We start from the raw sequence: 22,046 nt of genomic DNA on the forward strand, positions 1-22,046 counted from the left end.
GTCTTTGACTACCAGCTATCTGCAAGGGTTATACCATGGATTGTAAAGGTTTGACATATAGCTTTCTCTACCTCTATCAATATTTGTAAACCTTGATCTTCATACCAGGACTCATTAATTTTTACAGGCATCATTACAAAAGGAGGTTTTCTCAAAACTATCACAGAATGAAAGGAAGTCATCATCTCTGAGAATATACAATTGGTCAATTTACAATTAAAACAGCTGTTGTCATATTCATTATCAGTTTCATTTACAATCTCAATACTTTTTACTAATAACATATAAGGAGCATTAACACAAGACATTATATTAGAGGACCCTATGCCAACAATATTGAAACTAAGGCTAGTAACTTTAACATCTGACCATAAACATATTTCTCCCAATGCAGCAGCAAGTTTTCAAATGTTGGTTTGGGGAAAACTTGAATCTTTCCACCAAAGTCCAGCAGAAAGGCTAAGACCAGCAGATGAACTCTTTGATGTGGTGTTGGTTAAAGGTCAATCGAGGAATGTCTTTTTTGTCCCAGAAAAACTTCTCAATGTATCAGTCTCATTTTCTTTATAACATAGAAACACTACTTTATAAATAACCAAGTATATTTGTATTATTCACCAGTACTGGCACTTCATGTGAATCAGATGAGACAGGATGTGCAAGGAGAGGATCTGGCATATAAGTCCAATGTCCTTGAGGACTGTCATCACATCTTGCAGGAACTGACATCAGCAGGAGTATCCACATGACGAATCAGCCTTTCTGGTAGCCATCGAGCTCCATCATGTTCCTTTTTGTTGAGGCCTCCTGCTTCTCTGCGGTGTCCTTCACTGGATCCCTCAATACTCAGGCCCCACATTGGGCGCCACTTGTGGCAGTCCAGCCGTCACAACACGAATTTACCTGAGTTGGGGAGTGAGGATTGAGAAAAGACACCACACTCAATAGTGTGGAGACAAAAGGTCCCATTTATTTCACAGAAACAGCTCCTTTTAAAGGCAGGCCAAAAGGAAGCACCAAGCAACTATCTGTTTGGTTTTTTAAATACCCTTACTTATATCCCAGCACGAAACACTGACGATATACCTTGGTAAACAAGGAAACCCCAGAACAGCCTGAGCATACAGCTTTGCTTCCAAACTGTGACACAGACTAATGATAAATAAAAATAATCAATGCCTCTTGATGCAGTCAGAATACTCCTGAGAGTCTATAACTTTGAGAATTTGCTGATGTAATCCTGAAGAAGTTTCAGCAGATTCTTCAGACAAGGATCATAGAATGTCTTTGATTGATAATTTTTCTGTTTAGTGCTCACTTTGGCAGCACATACACTAAAATTGGAACAATAATTTTTCTATTTATTGGGCCAGGGATTTAGCTCAGTGATTCTGGTGCCTGCTTCGCAAGTGCAAGGACCCGAGTTCTATCCCAGGTTCCAGAAAAAAAAAAATTAAAAAACAAACTTCCTAATTTTTCTATTTATTTCTGCCAAAGGGACTGAAAACACAAAAGTCTTTTCATCAGAGAGGTTAGCATAGATGTCAATTTCCTTTTCCTATATGCCCAAGACAAGAATATCTAGCATACAGGGCTGGGGAAATTTTTTCTTTTTCTTTTTTTTGTGGGGGGTACTGGGGATCGAACTTGGGTCCTTGTGCTTGCAACACAGCAGCAGAACCACTGAGCTAAATCCCCAACCCTATTATTTTTTTTTATCACATTGGAGACTGAACCCAGGGCTTTTGCCCTGAGCTACATCCCCAGATCTTTTTAAATTTGATCGATTGATTGATTGATTGATTGATTGAGACAGGGTCTTGCTTTGTAGTTCAGACTGGCCTTGAACTCACTGTGTAGCCCAGGCTGGCCTTGAGCTCATGGCAATCCTCCTGCCTCAGCCTCCCGAGTACTGGGATTACAAGTGTGGCCACAGTGCCCAGCTAAAATTTTGTTTTGAAACAGGGTATTGCTAAGTCTCTAAATTGCCTAGGCTGAGCTCAAATTTGCAGTCCTCTTGCTTCAGCCTCCCAGAGTGCTGGAATTATAGGCCTGTGGCACCATGTCCACTTATTTGTCTTTCAAGAACTTTTATCTTTTGCTTATTTAAATATTGCCTTTGTGGATGAAATAAAAAGCCACTTTTTCTATCAAACTTTTCCCAGCTTCTGATAATTTCCCTTCTTTAAACTCTTGTATACTGTACAAGATTATAGGATTTCAGTATTTAAATATTTCTCTAATCACTTCATTTCTTAAAATTAGGAAATATGTGTCCTGGTTCCTTATATTCATTATTGTCCGGGTAAAGTCTTGATGCAGTTTGGGACAAGGATACTGTCCCTGCAGTGCCTTCTCTCAATACACAAATTTATCCCATTCAGTCTTTTTATTTTTTTATTTTTAATTTTTGGTACTTGGTATTGAACTTGGGTTCTTGTGCTTGCGAGGCAGGCAGCAGAACCACTGAGCCGAATCCCTTGCCCTCATCCCATTCAATCTTTTCCACATTTCTTAAGTTACAGTTTTATATGGAAGTGTAGATATCTTATTATTATTATTATTATTTAGATGTTTGGTACCTGGGCCCACACCTTGCTGCCTCAGGCTGGAAGAGAAGACAATGCCAGGGCCACTGGGCCACACAGACAGCGGTGCTACCCTGGCCAGCCCCCACTCCAATCCATGTGCGCCAGCTCTCTACTTATGTGCCTGGGCAGCCCCCTGGATCAGAGGCAGCTGGCCAGAGCTGTTGAGCCCTGTGGCAGCCGTGAACTGCATGGGGGAAGCACCGGCCATGCACAGAAAGATGTCCCGGCCAGAGCTGCCCTGGTTGGAGGGTTGGGAGGAGGCTTACCACTTGGATGGCAAGGTCTACTACGTAGACCAAAAAACGCACTAAGCTGGGTTAACCTGTGGGACAGTACGCTAAACCATTCGCCTTTGCTGACTGCATTAGTGATGAGTTGCCACTAGGATGAGAAGGAGTTGGAGATTACTTCATAGACCACAACACCAAAACAACACAGATTGAGGACCCAAGGGTGTAGTGGCAGTTGGAGCAGGAGCACATGCTCAAGGACGACCTGATAGTGGCCCAGGAGGCTCTGAATCCCTTGAAGGATGTCTACAAGGTGGAGCCGTAGCACCTGGAGTTTGTGCAGCAGGAGTACCAGTGGCTGCACACCATCTGGGCTTCCAGGTCAGCTTGGTCTCTGGCGCATCCTGCAGCTCTAAGTATGACCCCGAGATTCTGAAAGCTGAAATGGCCACTGCAAAATCCAGGGTCAGTAAGCTGAAGAGGGAGGGCTCACCAGCATGAGCTCCATCCAGTTCAAGGAATGTGGCTTTCAGACCCGAAGAAAATAGATAAGAAAATGTGTGATGTCCAAGGCAGCTACAAACTGGATAAAGCTCAGGCTACAAGAAGGCCATCACCTGTAGAGAAAAAGAAAAACAAGACCTTTTTAAGAACCTTACCTTGCTGAAGGTAAGGCTACCGTACCAACAGAGGGCCTCGTTGGTCCAGCAGCAGCTCTTTGGGGAGCTCAAGCTTTCCCCTGTCTGGATCTTTTTTGTTTTCTTTTGTTGGTTTTTGAGACAGGGTCTCACTATGTAGTTGAGACTGACCTGGAACTCACAGCGATCCTCCTGCCTCAGCCTCCCAAGTGCTTGGATTACAGGCGTGCACCACTACGCCTGGCGCTTTCCCCTGTCTGGATGTGAGCTCCCAGACAGACAGTCTTGGGACTTTCAGTACCAGCAGCAACAATCATTGGCAGGGAAGGTCAGATTGCAACTTCAATGCAAAGAAGCTAAAAGAAGATTACCAACTTGAAGATTGCCAACCAAGCTGGACAGTGAGGCCAGGCCTGGGATGCTAGACTCAGAGAGGGACCAGGTGATCCTCATTAACGAGAAGGAGCTGCTGAGCCAGGCGTGGTGGCATGTGTCTGTAATCCCAACACTCGGGAGGCTGAGGCAGGAGGATCGCTGTGAGTTTGAGATCAGCCTGGGCTACATAGTGAGTTCCAGGTCAGTCTCAACTACATAGTGAGACCCTGTCTCCAAAAGCCCCTGAAAACATAAATAAATAAATAAAAGAGAAGGAGGTACTGCTGAAGGAGATGTGCCTCATCAGCCCCTGAAAGTGAACTCAGGAGGTAGAGCCGCCGGAGATGGCACGGAAGCAGATGGAGAAAACCCTGAAAGTGGCCTGTGTCTTGGCTACAGTGTCTGATGAGTCTGTGGCTAGGGACAGTGGTGTGCACGAGGCTTCTCTGCTGAGACTGGATGCTCCAGAAGCAGCTGGATTTGACAGTGACGAATCAGCAGTTGTGGGTGCCACTTAGCTTCAAGATGCTCTGAAGTATGACCAGAAAAATAAGCAGTTTGCAATATTAGTTATTTAGCTGCCTAAGCTTTCTGCTCTGTTACTATAAGAAGAACAGAAAGTGAATATCCATGTGGCTGACCTTCCCTCCTCTGAAAGCACCACCTTCCTGTTTTGGACCTGGGTCCTAGAAGCCTCTGACAGCCTCATATTCAGTGAGGCATTCTGGGTGTCCCTGTCCTGTCCAGCCCTTCACCAAAAGATCTTACAAGATGATGCCTGCACCACTGACCAGAGCCGTGTGGAGAAGTGCTTGAGAGCCTCCCAGATCAGCCTGGCTGAGGTCTGCTGGTCTGGGGAGAGACTGACTCACTGGCATACTTGAAGAAGCAGAGCCGGTGGGAGCTCCAGGCCCCAAAGCAGGGCCTGAGAGCATGGATGCTGTGTCTGCCCTGTTGGAACAGATAATGGTCAAGCTGGAGAAGAGGCAGGAGGGAAAAACGCAGCTCACAGACACTGGAAGACAGCTGGAGGGAGATACAAGGAGGAGACTAGGAGTGTCTGAGGAGGAGGAAATGGAGAAGAGAATATTTTCACTGAGAAAGCCTCGTCAGGTACTGATGGTACCTGGCTGTAAAGGTGGACCAGGAGACCAACACAGGTGCTGTGGCCCCATCCTCACGGTGGTGTGGTCCAAGGACTGGCAGTTAGGTGCAATAAGCAGTGATGTTTGGGGGAACAGTAATTTTTTTTTTTTTTTTGTACTAGGTATTAAACTTGGGGCCTTGCGCTTGCAAGGCAGGCAGCAGAACCACTGAGCTAAATCTCTGGCCCCGGGGACAGTAATTTTAAAAGGACGTCCTGCAGATGGCACAGTACAGCTAAGCTTTCCTTAGTTCACATATTTTGTACAGTATTTTTTAAAAATGCAGAAATCATCAGGGGGTTTCAGATATGCATCCACGAATTGTCAGTAGCTGTGATGTGGGGTTTTTTTGTTGATGTGGGGTTTTTTTGTTGATGTGGGGTTTTTTTGTTGATGTGGGGATTTTTTGTTTTTTGTTTTTGTTTTGGTTTTGGTACTGGGGATTGAACTCAGGACCTTTTGCTTTCAAGGCAGGCCGTGGAACCACTGAGCTAAATCCCCGGCCCAGCTGTGATGTGTTTTTATGTGGCCGCCTGACTTGCAGCGGGCAGTGGAGCTGGCTGAACTATCCAGGCCTGGCTGGCAACAGGCCATACCGGCCTCAGAAGCCCAGTGAAGCCGCTGATGGAGTGAGAGGAGGGCTGTAGAGAACTCCATTCAGTTCATCTCCATCAGTAAAGTGGCCTTTTGAAAGGGGAAAAAAGTATTGGGATGCTTTATTTCTCAAAAATTATTTCTCCTATTTGGGCTCATTTGAAGTTGACAGAGGTTTGAAGGTTGTACAAATATCCCTCGATAATAAATAAGGTATTCAGTCAGTAGTTATTGGGCACTGTCTTGCATGCACACTCTCCTAAGCACTGAAGACGTGAAGAACACAAAAGCCTAGAAGCTGAAAAAACAGAAAAACACCAAAACAAGCACCACCATAACAAAAAAACCAGAGAGCGCCTGTCCTTGTGGAAGTGGCCCTGGAGAGGTCATGCAGCCTCAGCTTATCACCAGTATTTTGTCACTGTTAGAGATAGCCTCCCAGCTTCCGCTTTACTGCCGCTAGGGAGAGCACCTGTGAGCTGTGTGAGGGACGCTGTCCCATGTCTGGGTGCTGCTGGCTCCTTCTGCTGTAGCTCCACGGCATGAGCACTAAGTGTGGCATTCAGGTGCAGCCCGACCAATGCACAGAAAAGCTGGCTTTCAAAACAAGGGAAAGTGGAAACAAAGCTTAGGGGGAGGGGGAGGATGGGGGTGGGATAAAATAAAATAAATTTTATTAAAAATAAAGAGAAGAGAAGCTAGCTTTCATTTAGGCCCTGAGTTGCTGGCCCTGCTCCTAAGGTGGCCTGTTTCTTAGGTACCTGGGGTGGGGTGAGGACCACCCTCAGGGTTGGTGGCTTAGGAGAAAGAACCGCAGGCTCAATATGTAGCTCACCACTGTGATTTATTACAGCAAAAGGACACAAAGACACCCAGCAAATGGTGTGAAGCCGCAGGAAACCAAGTCCGAACTTCCCATGGGCCTCTCCCAGGATGTCTTTAGTTTATCCAGCTCAAGCTGTGACAACACCTGGGAAGTGTTGGTCCCTGGGAGGCTCGATAGAGATTTTACTGGGGCTGGCGGTATAGATCCTTCTGCCTGTCTGTGCCTAGAGTCCAGGCTCCCACACTGTTGGGTAGGAGGTTGAGCTGCTGGGACCAGGGAAAGGTAGGAACCCTCCTTGGAGCCAGGGACCCCCGGGAGCAGGGCTGTGCACGGGGAGCTGGCTCCAGCCGTCGTGGGACTCTCCTGTAGGAACTGTTCACATTGCTGGCCTTTGGGGCCAGACGTTGATTTTTCTGCTTAAGACTTTTTAATTTGCTTGCTCTAATTGCTGTTAAAAGAGGTTTCACTGTTCTCTTTTTTCAGTACTTCAGGTTAAGTAGTTTGGATTGACAGGTTGTGTGAAGTCAAGTCCTGAGCTATCCCAAGGAGCTTTGTGTTTCTTTTTCTTTTGACCTGTTTTTTTGGTACTGTGGATCAAACTCCGACCTTGTGCTTTTGAGGCAGGCAGTAGCACCACTGAGCTAAATCCCTAGCCTTTTTTTTTTTTAATAGTACTGAGTATTGAGCTCTAGGTTTTTGCACTGAGCTACCTCTCTTCTCTTCTCTTTTTCTTTTCCTTTGCTTTTCTTTCTCTTTTCCTTTGTTTTTCTTTCTTTTCTTTTCTCTTCTTTTCTTCTCTTTTCTTTTCTTTTTCTTCTGGTACTGGGAATCAAACTCAGGCCTCGCACTTGTCAGGCAGTGTGCTTCTGAGATGCATCCCTGACCCAACCTCCCTTTTCTTTTGAGACAGGGTCTCGCTAAGTCACTCATTTGCCCAGGCTGGTCTCAAACCTTATGGTCTTCCTGCCTCAGCCTCCTAGAGTGCTGGTCACAGATGTGTGCCACCATGCCTGGCTGAGCTTGACGTTATTTTGCACACCCACCCTTGTGGAGGGCTGGGCTCACTTCATCCTCCCACCCAGATTTTTCCTTTCTGAGGCTTGCTACCAGAAGTAGACTAGTTAGGAAGGTGTGTGCCTCTCGTCCAGCCTGGGCTTAGCATCTGTAACTGTCTCTGGTGAGCTTGCTTTTGAGGCCAATCTCATCCAAAGTGGAAAGGACTCAGAGCCAGAACTACAGTAATGCCAATCTAAACTAACAAATACTTTGTTTATATGTGTGGTTCAGTGTTTCTTTTTTTTTCTTTTTTGGTACCGGGGATCGAACACGGAGCTAAATCCCTGGCCCCTCAGCATTTCTCAAGTGCCTTAAAGAGCATCCTCAAAAAGTACTCATTATATCTTTCACGTTCATGCCTAACTCTATTAGGTGTTTTTTGGAGTTTCTGAAACTGAGTCTTGCTATGTAGCCCAGGCTGGCCTTGAACTCACGGTGACTCTCTTGCCTCAGCCTCCTGAATGCTGGGATTCTAGGTTTACCCCACACTTAGGGTGTATTGGGTGTTTCAAGTAGACACAGTCTCTATACCTTGAGGATTAATACTGGAGCTCACTGACATGGACAAACACTGAAAATAGTAAATGAACATAGCAAAATTTATGTTCTTAGGTAATAAAAGAGGCAATGGTAGGGCCAGGGATTTAGCTCAGTGGTTCCGCCTCCTGCTTTGCAAGTGCAAGGTCCTGAGTTTTTAATCCTTGGTGCCAAAATAAAAAAAAAAAACAAAAACAAGGCAATGATGGATCTAATATTTGAGAACTTGCCTTCAAATTATAATAAAAATATATTTAGTTTTTCCATGAGAATAGTGCAAAAGAACATGGATTTACCTCCAGGTGAAGAAGTAGGATTTCAGGGGTCTAGCAGGTGTCATCTCAATGTTGATGGCTACCCTGACTGGGCAACTGGTGCAGAAACCTGTAGTGCTCCCCATGGCCCAGAAAAATCCCACAGTCGCAGGGCGTCGTCACCCCCCCCATGAGCTCTCAGGTAGCTCTCTGGAGTTAGCACCCCCACCCGATGCAGAGCCCTCTGCTGTTAAAAGCTTTGCTCAGTAGGAAACCACACAGACCTTCAGTACGTGCACAGGAAGCTCACGTATCCAGTGAGTGTCACTTAGGTGAGTCCTGACCCACCCCAGGAAAACCCTCCAGCCGCGCAGGCTGACTGTTCACACCGTAATGATTCATGACCCGGACTGGGTGGGCGCAGTTAGCAGATTGAGTGCAGTGTGTTCAGTTGTATAATTGACTTTCATTGGGTGATTCACTGTGTATACTAGAACTTTTCTTCTTTTTGTTTGTGCTTTGATGTATTGAGACAGGGTCTCCCTGTTGCGTCCAGGCTGGCCTTAAACCCACTGTGTAGCCCATGCTGGCCTTGAATTTGCAGGGATGCTTCTGCCTCAGCCTCCCCAGTGCTGGGATTACAGGCGTGTGCCACCATGCCTAGGATTGTGTACTAAAATTTTTCTAGGCTGCTGGTACAATCATCCGGACTGGGGCTATGTTAATAAAATATACTTTTCTATTATCCTATTTTCTGAATCTTTTTGTTAGTCCTATTTGATTTTTTTGTTTGTTTGTTTTTGGTTTGGTTTAGTAGACAGTGTATTTCAGCAGAATCCTGGCAGCAAAGCAGAAGAGAGCTGTCTAAAATCTGTCAATACCCAGGCTGGGGATTTAGCTCAGTGGCACTGTACGTGCCTTGCAAACAAGCACAAGGTCCTGAGTTCCATCCCCAGTATTGAAGAAAAAAAAAAAAAAAAATTCTGTCCATTCCTGTCTGGGCATGGTGGCAAATGCCTGTAACACCAGCATTTGGGAGGCTGTGGCAGGTGGATCGCTGTGAATTCGAGGCCAGCCTGGGCTGCACAGTGAGTTTAAGGCCAGCCTGAATTACATACTGAGACCCTGCCTCAAAAAGGCCGAAGAAAACCGAAAGGGCTAAGGGTGTAGTAGATCATTGTGAATGCCCTGGCTTCAATCTCCTGTACTAGGGGAGAAAAAGGAGTACTGTGAAATATGTCTTTTCTTGGGTTGAGCGATTTCTGATTTATTGAATCTTTAAAACCTCCTGAATGCAGAGGTTATAATCAGAATTTATTTCTTTGAAATGTGTTCTTTTATGCTTACTGCCTAGTTTTCTCATTTAGTTAACCTACTCATTAGTAGTTTTTGGTTTTGTTTTTTTTTTATACCGGGGATCTAACGTGGGCCCTTGTTCTTGTAAGAGTCATTAGCATGTAAGTGTTTTGATTGATTGCTTTTTCTTGGTGGTGCTGGGGACAGAGTGTTTTGCTTGAGAAGAAAAGCCTGTGCCTACAGTAAAAGCCAGTCCTCACCAGTGCTGCATACTGGGCTTTGGGCCTTGGGCCCCACTGCAATCATGCATGTGCTCTTTCCCCAGGGTGGCCTGGTGCCCCTGGGATTGCCACTGTGGGCTCAGGGGCCAGGTGGGTGCAGGGCCCCCGAAGTGACCTGCTCTTGTCTTGTCCTGTTCTTGCAGACCTGGAGCAGCAACCAGTTGTTTCCCAGTACAGAGGAAGCCACACTTTTTCTTGGAACTTTGGATACCATTTTCCTCTTTTCCTATGCTGTGGTAAGTTTGAGGATTCTAGAAGTTTATTTTTATTGCTATACGTTTTCAGTACATGATGATTATATTTATTGTGGGAAGTTGCTACCTGTACCTAACATGTCTCGATTATTTTTATACCCTTTCTTCCATTCCTACCTCCCTTTTTCCCTCCACAGAGTTTTGTTTTGGGTTTTGGTGGTGCCAGAGATCGATCCCAAGGCCTCATGCTAGGCAAGGGCTCTACCACTGAGCTGCCGTCCCCATTAGTTTTTTGTTTTGTTTTGCTTTGTTTTTTAGTTTTTTGAGACAGGGTATCGCTGTGTAGTCTAGGCTGGCCTTGAACCCACTGTGTAGCCCAGGAGGGCCTTGAAATCATCCTCTTGCCTTAGCTTCCCAAGTGCTGGGATTACAGGTGTGCGCTGCCATACCTGGCTGAGTAGTTCTTTCTGTTCAGGTGCATTTCCTTCTGTAACTTTCTGGCAGTTTGCTTTCTGGAGCAGTGGAGAATAACCTGATTCCCTTAACTGAAAGGACGGTGAGGTTTTCTCTTTCCCCTTAATTATGTGTAGCACAGGGCTGTTTGAGTGGCATCTGTAGAAGATTGAATCTATTTAAATGCTTGTGCCTCACTGCTGAGAAAGTGATGGGGAGGAGGAAGCATCTAATGAGGAGGATCTTTCTCATCCATTGTTCTCCACTACTGAGAGAGTTTATCAGAAGTCCTTGGTCCTCCCAGCTCTGGAGAGGCTGAGGCAAGAGGATTGCTCTGAGTTTGAGGCCAGCCTGGGCTGCATAATGTGTTCAAGACCAGCCTGAGCACTATAGGGAACCCTGTCTCAAAAAACAAACAAACAAGAATTCTGTGACCAGAAGCACTTGGTCCTATCTGCACTTAGGTTTGAATGAGGATATTTATTTATTTGTTTGCTTGTTTGTCTGTCTTTTGTGTTGAGGTGAGGGCGTATATTTATTTAGTAGCTTTATAGAAGAACCCTGAGGCGTGTTGCCCTTGAGGTCTGCTGTCTCTGTCTGCCCCTGGGCTGCACACAGTGGGAGGTGAGTGGAAGCACAGGCCTCGTGTGTCTTTCTTCTCTGATTGTCACTTCTGTCTCCCTGAGCTCCCTGCCTATGGTGTCCTGAGCCCCGAGAGTCACATCACATGGGCTCTGAGTGTGCCTGGAACGTCTGTCCCGCCTGTCACATCTGAAAGCACAGGCTGTGTGGGATACATCTAGACTCAGTGCAGATAGATCCTTTGGGAAGCAGGCCGGTGTTGAAGAATTAATCTCTCCAAGATGAGTATGTTTGGGTGCTTTTTTTTTTGGTACCAGGAATGGAACTCAGAACCTTATGCTTGCCAGGCAGGTGCAGTGCTGCTGAGTCACATCCCCTGCCCTTGGGTGCTTAGTTGTATTAGAATGGTTCTTACTCATTTTCAGTTAGGGAACTGATTTTTTAAAAAATTTGGAATTTGCCAGCATCATGGCATCTGGCACATAGATTCATGAGTAGTGACGGGGATCCGTGCAGTTTCCGGACCCCAGGGGGCTGATGCGAGGTGGTCCCTGCAATTGTCATTATGTCATTTGCTTTGCAATGCATGTCACCTCTTTGGCCTGGGGTACAATTAATTGATTGAATGATTGGTTTGGTTTTTTTTTTGGTACTGGGGATTGAACTCGGGGCCCTTGCCCTTGTGAGGCAAGCAGCAGAATCACTGAGCCAGGTCCTGGCCCACAATTTATTTATTTTGGGGGTTTTGTTTGTTTGTTTTTGAAACAAGGTCTCACTATGTAGTTCAGGCTGGCCTTAAACTCACTTTGTAACCAACCCAGGCTGAGCTTCAACTTGTGGTGATCCTCCTGCCTCAGCCTCCAGAATACTAGGATTACAGGTGTGCACCATCGTGCCCAGCTGTAGGAGTTAGAGCTACAAAATGGAATGGCTTCTTTTCAGGGCCTGTTCATCAGTGGCATCATTGGGGACCGGCTGAATTTACGATGGGTGCTATCTTTCGGCATGTGCTCATCGGCATTAGTGGTGAGTTGTCAAGATTTTATAATTCTTGTAATCTTAGGGTCCAGGTACCCCTGACTTCTCTGTGTGTGGAACGGCCCAGTGAGATCCGCCTCCTGCGTGCTGACCCTGTGTGCCTTTCCCCAAGGGGCCTTTTTACAGTGAGACTGTGTGGTGCTCACTGCTGCCTGGTGTTGAACCCAGCCTGCCCATGTCCTCCCATCTCTCACTCTGCATCACCCCTCTGCTCTCACAGGATGGTGCCTCTTGCCAAGCCCCTGACCCACCCTACCCTCTACTCCTTTGAGACTGTGTTTGTGATGCCCTTTCCGCCTTTGTGGCCCATTATTTACCTCTCCATTCCCTGACTCCACCTCTCTGTCCAGTCACTGACTCCTGCTGCCACATTGAGCTGCCAACCTGGGAGGGTCCTCTGTTCCCTGTCCTGAGCTCCCTGTAGTGACCGCCTGCTCCGGGGCCTGGCCATTTCAGTTTCCACCATGTTTTCTCTGAGAGTGGGTTGCATGGTGATGGAGACCACGGAGCCACTGGATCAGGCAGCTGGGGTCCATCTGCAGTTTCCTGCCTGCTGTTTTCCTGTGCCTGGCTTCCTTGTTTGCAAAGTGATTGTGTGTGTCCCCCCTTCTGGGTGGCAGCATCTGTGTGGGGCTTTCAGGATAGGTGCTTTGAGCAGCAGCATCTATCACTTGTATCCGTATCTTTTTTTTTTTTTCCTGGTACCTGAGATTGAACTCAGGACCTTGTGCTTGTAAGACAGGTGAGGCACCACTGAGCTAAATCCCCAGCCCTTATCACCTTATTGATGGATGAGACCGTAAAGTTTTATTAGATCCCAATTTATTATTGTTCTCAGTATCTGTCATTTGAGTTCGAGCAAAAAAATTCTTTTTTTTTTTTTTTTTTTTTTTTTTTTTTTCTTTTTTGTTCGGGAAAAAAATTTTTTTTTTTTTTTTTTTTTTTTTTTTTGTACTGAGGAGGATTAAACTTGGTCCTTGCACTTGTGAGGCAGGTGGCGGAACCACTGAAGTAAATCCCCGGCCCTGAGAAAAAAATTCTTATTTGAAACTTTAGGGATTAGAGCACTTTGGTTATTTGTAAGCTGCTCACCTATACATATTTATACAGTTTTTTTTCAAGACTTTCCTATACCAGTTTTATTTGAAACACAAATAAGTTTTCTTGTGTGTGTGGTACTGGGGATTAAACCACTGAGCTAAATCCTTGGCCCTACAAATAAGTATTTTTAATGGCACATGATTTACATACTTTTTAAAAAACCTGTATACAAACTTTGTTGGCTTTTTTTTTATATATATTAAAAGATACATGGGCTGGGGATTTAGCTCAGTGGTTCTGCCGCCTGCCTTGCAAGCGCAAGGACCCGAGTTCAATCCCCGGTACAAAAATATAAAAGATACAGCTGTGTACATAAACTCACCATTTCAGTAGAAATTTCTGAGTTTCCGCAGCTAAATGTGGTGTGTTCCCTAGCTTGTGTCCTTAGGGCCTTGCTTGCTCCAGATGCCTAAGAACTGGAATTTGACAGTGTTGTACGTACCATTCAGTAGCCCATGCCAGGCAGCCCCAGAATCAACTTCTTGGAGAAAGGCAGTTCCTGTTAGAAACCACTAAAGGATTCAGTAGATGAGAAACTGGACAGGTTCTGCTTCACTGATAGACCCAGCAGCTGCTGCCCAGCAGCAGCCTCACCCAGAGCTCTTCCCAGCCTGTGCCTGGTGCTGTCCTGAGTGTGCTCACACCCTGTGCCCTCTGGAGGTTGCTGTCCCCTCTGCCACACAGGCCTGAGGGAGCAGCATGAGGTGGAAACGTAGGGACCTGAGCTTGTTAGCCATAGTGAAATGTGACAGGGTGGTCCCCTCTGTAGTGCTGGTTCTGAGCCCAGGCAGTGGAAAAGGGGTCACCAGCTCTGAGGTGCTAAGTGACAGAATGTATCTGGAAAGCATCCTTGGGCGTGACACATGTCCCTTTTCTTTCCTCTCTGAAAGGTGTTCGTCTTCGGCACACTCACAGAATGGCTGCACTTCTACAACAAGTGGTTCTACTGTGGCCTGTGGATCGTGAACGGCTTGCTGCAGTCCACAGGCTGGCCCTGTGTCGTGGCTGTGATGGGCAACTGGTTTGGCAAAGCTGGGTATGCTGCCACTTCCTCCTCCCTTGTTTGGTGACAGACTTCAGTGTTGATTTGCTCAGCCTTGGAGCCAGTGTATGCTGCCCACATTCTCCCTGTGTCTAGAAAGTCTAAGTAGTCGGGGAGAGGAGGGCCATGCAGAGTAGAATGGAAATGGTGTGGACCTCACCACTGCTCACACTCAATAGGACACAGTGGGCCTCCTCCAGATGTGAATCTGAACTAAGGCAGTATGGACAGAACGCTGCTTGCTTTTCTTTCTGTGGTGCTGGGATTGAACCCATTGTCTTTGCACTGAGCTACATCCTCAGCCCTTTTAAATATTTCTTCATTGATTTTGAGTCAGGGCCTCACTAAATTGTCCAGACTAGGTTCAAATTTGCAATCCCCCTGCCTCAGCCTTCCCAGAGAGCTGGGATTATAGGTGTGTTTCACCACACCTGGCTTGCTTTTTTTTTTTTTTTTAAGTGTGTTATCATTTGTCTACCTTTGAGTTTGTCTTTTCTGTCTTTTTCTGATTCTCTGATCTAATTTAACCCCTGGGAGATTACAGTCCAGAAAATTACAGCAGAGTTCACGTGTATCTGGGAAATATTCATTATTAGTCTGTGTTGAAAAGTTAAAAAAAAAAAGATTAAAACACTACAAGTTTGCATTTGTTTATATAATAAAATACATGACTAAAATTTCTTTTTGGTTATCTAGAAATTATTAAGCAAAGATATCACAATAACCACAAGAATTTATGGTATCTCTCATAGAGAACACATTATTGAGTATCACATCCCCTTACCAAACATGTATTTTTGTTTGTGAGTTTGTTTGTTTGGTACCGGGGATCAAACTCAGGACCTTGCACTTGCGAGGCAGGTGGCAGCAACACTGAGCTAAATCCTCAGCCCGTTTTTGATTATGTTTTTGTTTTGTTTCCCTATGTAGTCCAGGCTGGCCCTGCCTCAGCCTCCCAAGTGCTAAGATTACAGGTGTGCGCCACCACACCTAGCCAGACCACATCTTGTAACCACATTGACAATTTAAACATTATGGTTTAACAGTAGTCATGTGCAGATGTGCAGCTACTCATGACCTCGAGCCTGTGCACCTAATATATGTAACAGTATTTAAGAAAAGAGTTTGGCCGGGTGTGGTGGCGCACGCCTTTAATCCCAGCACTCAGGAGGCTGAGACAGGAGGATTGCTATGAGTTCAAGACCAGTCTGAGCTACATAGTGAGTTCCCGGTCAGTCTCAACTACATTAGTGAGACCGTGTCTCAAAAAACCAACCCCCCCCCAAAAAAAGAGAAGAGTTTTTCCTATCTCTCAGTTCACCCATGACCTGCCATGGGTCAAGCTCATGTTAAAGAGAAGGAAACAGGCCAGAAGTGATCCCTGTGACTTGTCTGCAGTCTCAGCAAAGGCTCTGACAAGATTCCCCTGAATGCCACCCTTAGTGGTTAGAGTGGACGTTTCCCCCAGGCCTCACTTAGCTTGGCTTTGGACTGTTGACTCTGTGAGTATGGTGTGGGCCATGGGACAGGATGTGGCCTGCTGACAGCATAGCCTCCCGGGAAGAAGAGTCAGGCAGCGTTTGCAGCTTGGAACATAACTTGAGCTAAGGAAAGGCTTGCTTCCTTGGCATTGTTACTCCCAATTCAGAAACTGTTCATTTGTTTTCATGAGCCAGGTGTGGTGGCACACGCCTGTAGTCCCAACACTCAGGAGGCTGAAACAGGATCACCAGGAGTTTGAGGACAACCTGAACTGCATAGCAAGACCCTGCCTCAAAAGCAAAACAAAACGAGGCCAGGGATTTAGCTCAGTGGTGCTGCCGCCTGCCTCGAAAGTGCAAGGTCCTGAGTTTGATCACTGGTACCAAAAAAAAAAAACCAAAGGATTTATACCATTTTTCCGGGATGAATATTTGTGCATTATCAGATGCATATTTATCTCCTGTGCGCTCTGTTATCTTGTGTTCATTCTGCTGTGGGGGTCACGGTGTGTGACAGACGCTCTCCACCCTCCTGGTACTCAGTGTGTACCTGCTGCTCCTCAGCTTTTCAGCTCCCCATTTCATGGTGAGAGGGACCCCTCTTGGGCTGGAAGAAGCATCGTCCGAGAGCTCTCCGGTTAGGTGCTAGGTCTCAGTGTGTAGGTGACCCAGAAGCGTTGTCCTGTGATATTTGTGTTTTCCTTTGGAGTAGATGAACAGCCTGCTCATGGGCAGTGTTGTTTATGATTTTTACAATAGGGCCAGGGAATTGGCTCAGTGGTTCCGCCATCTGCTTTGCAAGCACAAGGTCCTGAGTTCGATCCCGGGTACAAAAAAAAAGATGTTTACAATAATTTTTTCATTTATGACAAAATTGTGAAGAGGGTACCATTTTATTATAAATCAAAATATAAATGGGCAAAGAAAACTAATGTTGAGTTCACTGCAGTCCTGTCACTCATAGATACTTATTAGTTCTAATGAGGGTCATTTGTTTTGTTTTGTTTTTTGGTACCAGGGATTGAATTCGGGTCCTTGTGCTTGCAAGGCAGGCGCTGGAACCACTGAACTAAATCCCCAGCCCTAACGAGGGTCATTTGGAGGGAATTGAAGGCTGTTCTAAATCAGCTGACACTGAGTCTTCAGATCAGTGGAGCAGCAGTCTGACCACTTCATTATTTTTATGACTCAATCTCAAAGCAAAAAGAAGCCAAGAAAGCCACCACAGGCCCCCAGGAAAGTAAGTCAGCTCATTTGTAACAAGTGAGTACATTAGCCATGGCTCCCCATGAACTGCAGCAGTGATCTGCAGGTCCACTGACACTGAGATGGCACTGCCTCAGTTACTGGAAATCTCGCTCTTCGAGCATCCCATTTCTATTCAGGCCCTGCCCTCTGACTTGGCCTCTGTGGCCCCCTTGCCAGGCTTAAATGTTTTCACAGCACTGGGCTGATTTAGAACTGGAGATGAGCTAAGGCCATGCAGGTTAACTCATTTGTTTTCCAGATTAAAAAAAAAACAAAAAACGCTGAGGGCCCAGAGAAATTATCAGCTGTGAGAAACCTTGCCCCTCCGTGACTGTTACTTAGGCTGAGTCGTATTGCTGCTCTTGGTCCCTGGAGATTCCTTTTAAAAACAAACGTAGACGAGGCAGTCCTCATGCCTGCATCTGCGTGGCATTGGGCCCTTCGCCTGGATTGCAAAGGAGGAGCCTTTGAGGAGGGGTCTGCGACAGGAGAGACCGAGTGTCGGCTGGTGACTGGCAGTAGCAGAGGTCACACCTTGTCAACTTTGTTTCTTACTCTGTAGTGTCATCTCCCTGTTCATACCTTAACGTTCTGTCTGCTTCAGTGAGGTTAGAAAAATGTGTAGAGAGCTAAAGCATGTTGACCTAACACAGTGCGTTGTATGTATCAATTGGAGTGAAGTACAGATTTGAACTTTAAAAGCTGGCACATACCTATAATGCCACCACCACTTGAGAGTCTGAGGCAGAAGTGCCATGAGCTGAAGGCCAGCCTGAACAACATTGTGACACAGTCTCAAAAAAAAACAAAACAAAGCAAATGAAGCGTTCTTGAATCTGTTCACACTGACTGTGCTGCCCATTGCCTATGTTCAGGGCCAGTTGTTTCTCTAGGGATACGGGAACAGCTAGTGTCCCTTCCACCTGGCTCTTCCTCTCCTCATGCCTTCTGTTTTCTCTCGTGGCCTTACTGAGGTGCACAGGAAGCTGCACGTGTGTGTGTGTGTGTGTGTGTGTGTGTGTGGTGGATTCGGCCTGTGCACACCTGCTAAGCCATCATCACAGATAAGAAACACCCTTTGGTAATTCCTTCTGCCCCCACCACTCACACTCGCTTGCTTTCTGTCACTTTAATTTGAATTTCCAAGATTTGATAGAAATGGCGTTATGCAGTCTCCTCTCTTGTGAAAGCCTTTGTTCCGCATGGAGGCTCTCTGAAGTCCCTCAGCAGTGTGCACCTCTGTTAACCTGGTGATGAATGTGTGGGTGGTTTTCAGTTTGGGGCTCATTGAAGTGAGTGGAACAGCTGACGGCACTTGTGTGTAAGTCCTGTGTAGACGGGTGTGCCTATGTCTCTGGGATAAATACTGTACCTGAAGGTGGAGAGGCTAGGCCATGGGCAGTGAGTATGTGAGTGCTCTGGGGACCCGTGCATTGTGTAGACGCAGTCACTCCACATCCTTGCTAATCAGCCTTTGATTTTAGCCATTCTGGTAGGGGTGTGATAACATCTCATTTTGATGAGTTTATTTCCCTTGGCGTTTATTTCCCTCATGTCTAATGATGTTAAACATGTTTTCTTTTGCTTATTAGCATCATGTAATTATTTTTATCATACGTTGTCCTGTGAAGTACCTACAGTCTTTTTACAGTGCTCTTTAATATACTGTTAAGCCAGCCATGGTGGTGCATGCCTGTAATCCCAGCATTTGGAAGGCTGAGGCAAAAGGATTGCCACAAATTCAGGCCTGCCTGGGCTATACCTAATGAGTTGAAGGCCAGCCTGAGCTATATAGCCAGACCCTGTCTGAAGAAAACAAACAATAGATATTTTGTTGCATTGTCTATTTTCTTTAATAGAGTTTTGGGTACAAGTCTTTTATTAGATAAGTAATATGCAAATATTCTCCCAGTTTGTGCCCCCTCCCAGGGATCCAACTCAGGAACTCAGGACCTTTCCTATGCTGCTGAGCTCCCCAGTTGAATTCAGTGTTGATTTTCCTTTTTTTTTTTTTTTTTTTTTTTTTTTTTTTTTTTTTTTTTCCTTTTTGATAGAGTCTCACTATGTAGCCTAGGCTGGCCTCAAACTCATGATCCTCCCACCTCAGCCTCCTGAGTGCTGGGATTATAGATGTGCACTACCATTCCTAGCTCCCAAATTGAATTTTTTTTTTTTTTTAAAGTTTTTTGAGACAGGGTCTCACTACGTAGTTGAGACTGACCTGGAACTCACTGTGTGTAGCCCAGGCTGGTCTCGAACTCAGTGATCCTCCTGCCTTAGCCTCCCAAGTGCTGGGATTACACCAAATTGAATTTTAACATCATAAATTCTTACTCTTACAAGAGAGCTGATGTTTTATCACTTTGAAGTATTGGAAATGTTTAAAAGAATATTTTTTGTCACGAGAATCTTCACTGTTCTGGCACTTTTTAAAGCTTGACCTGTGCACAGAATCCCCTCTAATGTGCTCGCTTTCTGTCTGCCCACTCACAGCCGGGGTGTGATCTTCGGTCTCTGGAGTGCCTGTGCCTCCGTGGGCAACATCTTGGGAGCTTGCCTTGCCTCTTCTGTCCTGCAGTATGGCTATGAGGTGAGTACGTTTTCTCAGCTTGTGTGTGTGTGTGTGTGTGTGTGTGTGTGTGTGTGTGTTTATATATTATGTGCAGTTTTTTCCAAAGTAATACTGCACTCTCTTGAAACTGCAGAGTTGTGTTCGAGTAGGGGAAGGCTATATTAAAAGTGAGAGAACTTCTGATAAATTCAAACACATAAAGCTATTCATTACAAAAACACTAACAGGAGTTGAAATATACAGAACTAATTGATAAAAAGTAGAATAGCACTTTGGTTCAGGAACTTAATTTCTTCCATGATTTTGGAAAAGATGGCCACATTTAGTGTTTGTGGAGGAAGGATGACCATGGTCGTGTTTGTTACCCAGTGTAGATTTGTCACCCAGTGGCACCATTTATAGATTGCAAACAAAAACAAAATTCTGCCAAACACTTTTGTTTGTGAACCAAAAGCATTCGTGAACCTAGATATCACTGAACTTGTACTTTCATGAGTGACAAAAGACAACAACATAGAAAGTAAAGGGCTTAGGGGCTGGAGATATAGCTCAGTGGTTTCGGTGCCTGTCTCGAAAGCACAAGGGCCTGCCTTGTAAGCACAAGGGCGTGAGTTCGATCTCTGGTACCTTGGTGTTGCAGAATGTAGCATTGTCTAAAAGGGATGAGTATCTGTCCCTAGGAATTAGGGTTTACTTGGTGGAGATGAATTAATTATAACTACACTGTAAGAAAAACTACACATGTCAGATTAGTAAAATCCAGCAGGTTGCTGATTGCCTGTTGTGCTCACAAGGCTGCACAGAATTGGCCATCACTGTTTGAAAATACATTCTGCCCCTTCAGGAGTTAATCAGTGACTGTCCAAGTTCCAGCAACATCAACATGCAGCTCCACTCCAGGAATTAATTGCACAGGTACAGAGAGATGTGTGTGCAAGCATTGCTAGTAATAGCCAAAGACTGAAAATCCAGCAGGGAATAGCTGAACTTGGGTTCATCCATTCAAAAGGTGCTGTGCCTCTAAAGTAGAATTTGGATGCTCCACTGAGCAAGATCAGTGCACTGGAACAATCTCACGGCCTTGAATTACACTGTTTGTTTGAAAAGGAAGCATGACAAAGTACATGTGCGTATTCACTGTAGGTTTCTGAAACTGTCTCTGCCCAGATATGTTGGTGCACATCTGTAATCTAGCACTTTGAGGCTGAGGCAGGGGGATCAAAAATTTGAGTGCAGCCTGAGTAACTTAGCAAGATCCTATCTTAGAGTAAAATTTTAAAAGCAGGGTAGGGTGGGGATATAGTTCAAAACAAAAGCTCTGGGCTTGATTCCAGTACTAAAAAAAAAAAAAATCTCTGAATGATAAAAATTAAATGACAAGAGTGGGAAAATTGGGAGACTAAAAGGATCAAGAAGAATGTGAGGGGTGTTTGTACTTTGTGTCTTTCTGTCAGATCATACAAATGTGTCACTCAGAAGCCTCAATCCTTAAAATGGAGGAAGTTGCTCTTTTAAAACTAGATACGTTATTATAAGTTGGGCCCATGCGGGAGCTGTGGGACTCACAGAGGATCATGGGGTGGGGCTTGGAAACTGTGTGGTGATATGAGGACTGTCAGGACTATCCCCCCAAACTTCATTCTTGGCATCACGTGGCCTCCAACATAAAACACAAGAGATACTATATCCAGTGCCCCAAATACCATTATAAGGTAGCACAAAGCCCAAGAAATAAGGAGGTCCCAATGGGAAAGAATCCAGGGAGAAGAAACTGCTGAAGCAGCTACGGAAGAGTAAAACTCAAACCAATGCTGTCTTTCTGGGCACAACACAGGCTGGAATGAGAAGGGGGCTTCCTGTAGCACTCAGGGCAAGGACCTCACCGGGAACTGACAGGGGACCCTATGATTTGGAAGGGGGACACCAAGATTCAGGTACCGGCTACCAGGCTGCACATCTGATTTATTTGACATGGACAGTCTGAATTTTTAAACAAGTGAGTAACAAAATGAAAGCAGGGTTCCTAAGAACCAAATCTGCCAGCAGCACAGAGGGTAGAATGAAATTCCTTTCTGAGCCGAATGGGCAAATGAAAGAGAAGTCATAGGTGGACCACTTGGTGGCTGGATGTGGTCCCACAGTGCAGAGTGCTTATGCAGCACGCCCAGCCCTGGGTTTGATCCCAGGGACTACAACAGGAAGCCAAAAATAGGTAGCAGAAAAACCAGTAGCACTTGGTCCCAACATCCTCCCCCTTCTACCTGTCCGTCCCATATGTGCCTCTTGTGACTGTACCTGTGCCGGTCCCCCATGTAAGACCCACCTCCCCTCTCTCCTCCAGTACGCCTTTCTGGTGACAGCATCTGTGCAGTTTGCTGGTGGGATCGTCATCTTCTTTGGACTCCTGGTGTCACCAGAGGAAATCGGTGAGAAGCTGTCTCTTCCTTTCAAAGTACCTTTCAGTTAGGGGTCTGAGGTCTGGCAACGGAATCTTTTCCTAGGACAGCTGAGC

The 22,046-nt window shown here is 45.6% G+C and overlaps 1 protein-coding gene across 5 annotated transcripts in view; it reads left to right on the forward strand.

Annotated features, from left to right (window-relative positions):
- Positions 1-22,046, forward strand: part of Slc37a3 (solute carrier family 37 member 3) — a 54,940-nt gene that overhangs the window by 19,462 nt on the left and 13,432 nt on the right. For all 5 annotated transcript variants that reach the window (XM_010631669.1, XM_010631666.1, XM_010631665.1 and 2 more), the window contains exons 4-8: positions 9,967-10,059; positions 11,995-12,078; positions 14,082-14,227; positions 19,456-19,552; positions 21,876-21,960. In XM_010631669.1, coding sequence (XP_010629971.1) covers positions 9,967-10,059; positions 11,995-12,078; positions 14,082-14,227; positions 19,456-19,552; positions 21,876-21,960 — 505 coding nt within the window. The remainder of the gene's footprint in view (positions 1-9,966; positions 10,060-11,994; positions 12,079-14,081; positions 14,228-19,455; positions 19,553-21,875; positions 21,961-22,046) is intronic.

Source organism: Fukomys damarensis, unplaced genomic scaffold (assembly GCF_012274545.1).
Source record: "Fukomys damarensis isolate Sample0158 unplaced genomic scaffold, DMR_v1.0_HiC HiC_scaffold_16, whole genome shotgun sequence".
NCBI classification, from domain to species: Eukaryota; Metazoa; Chordata; class Mammalia; order Rodentia; family Bathyergidae; genus Fukomys; species Fukomys damarensis.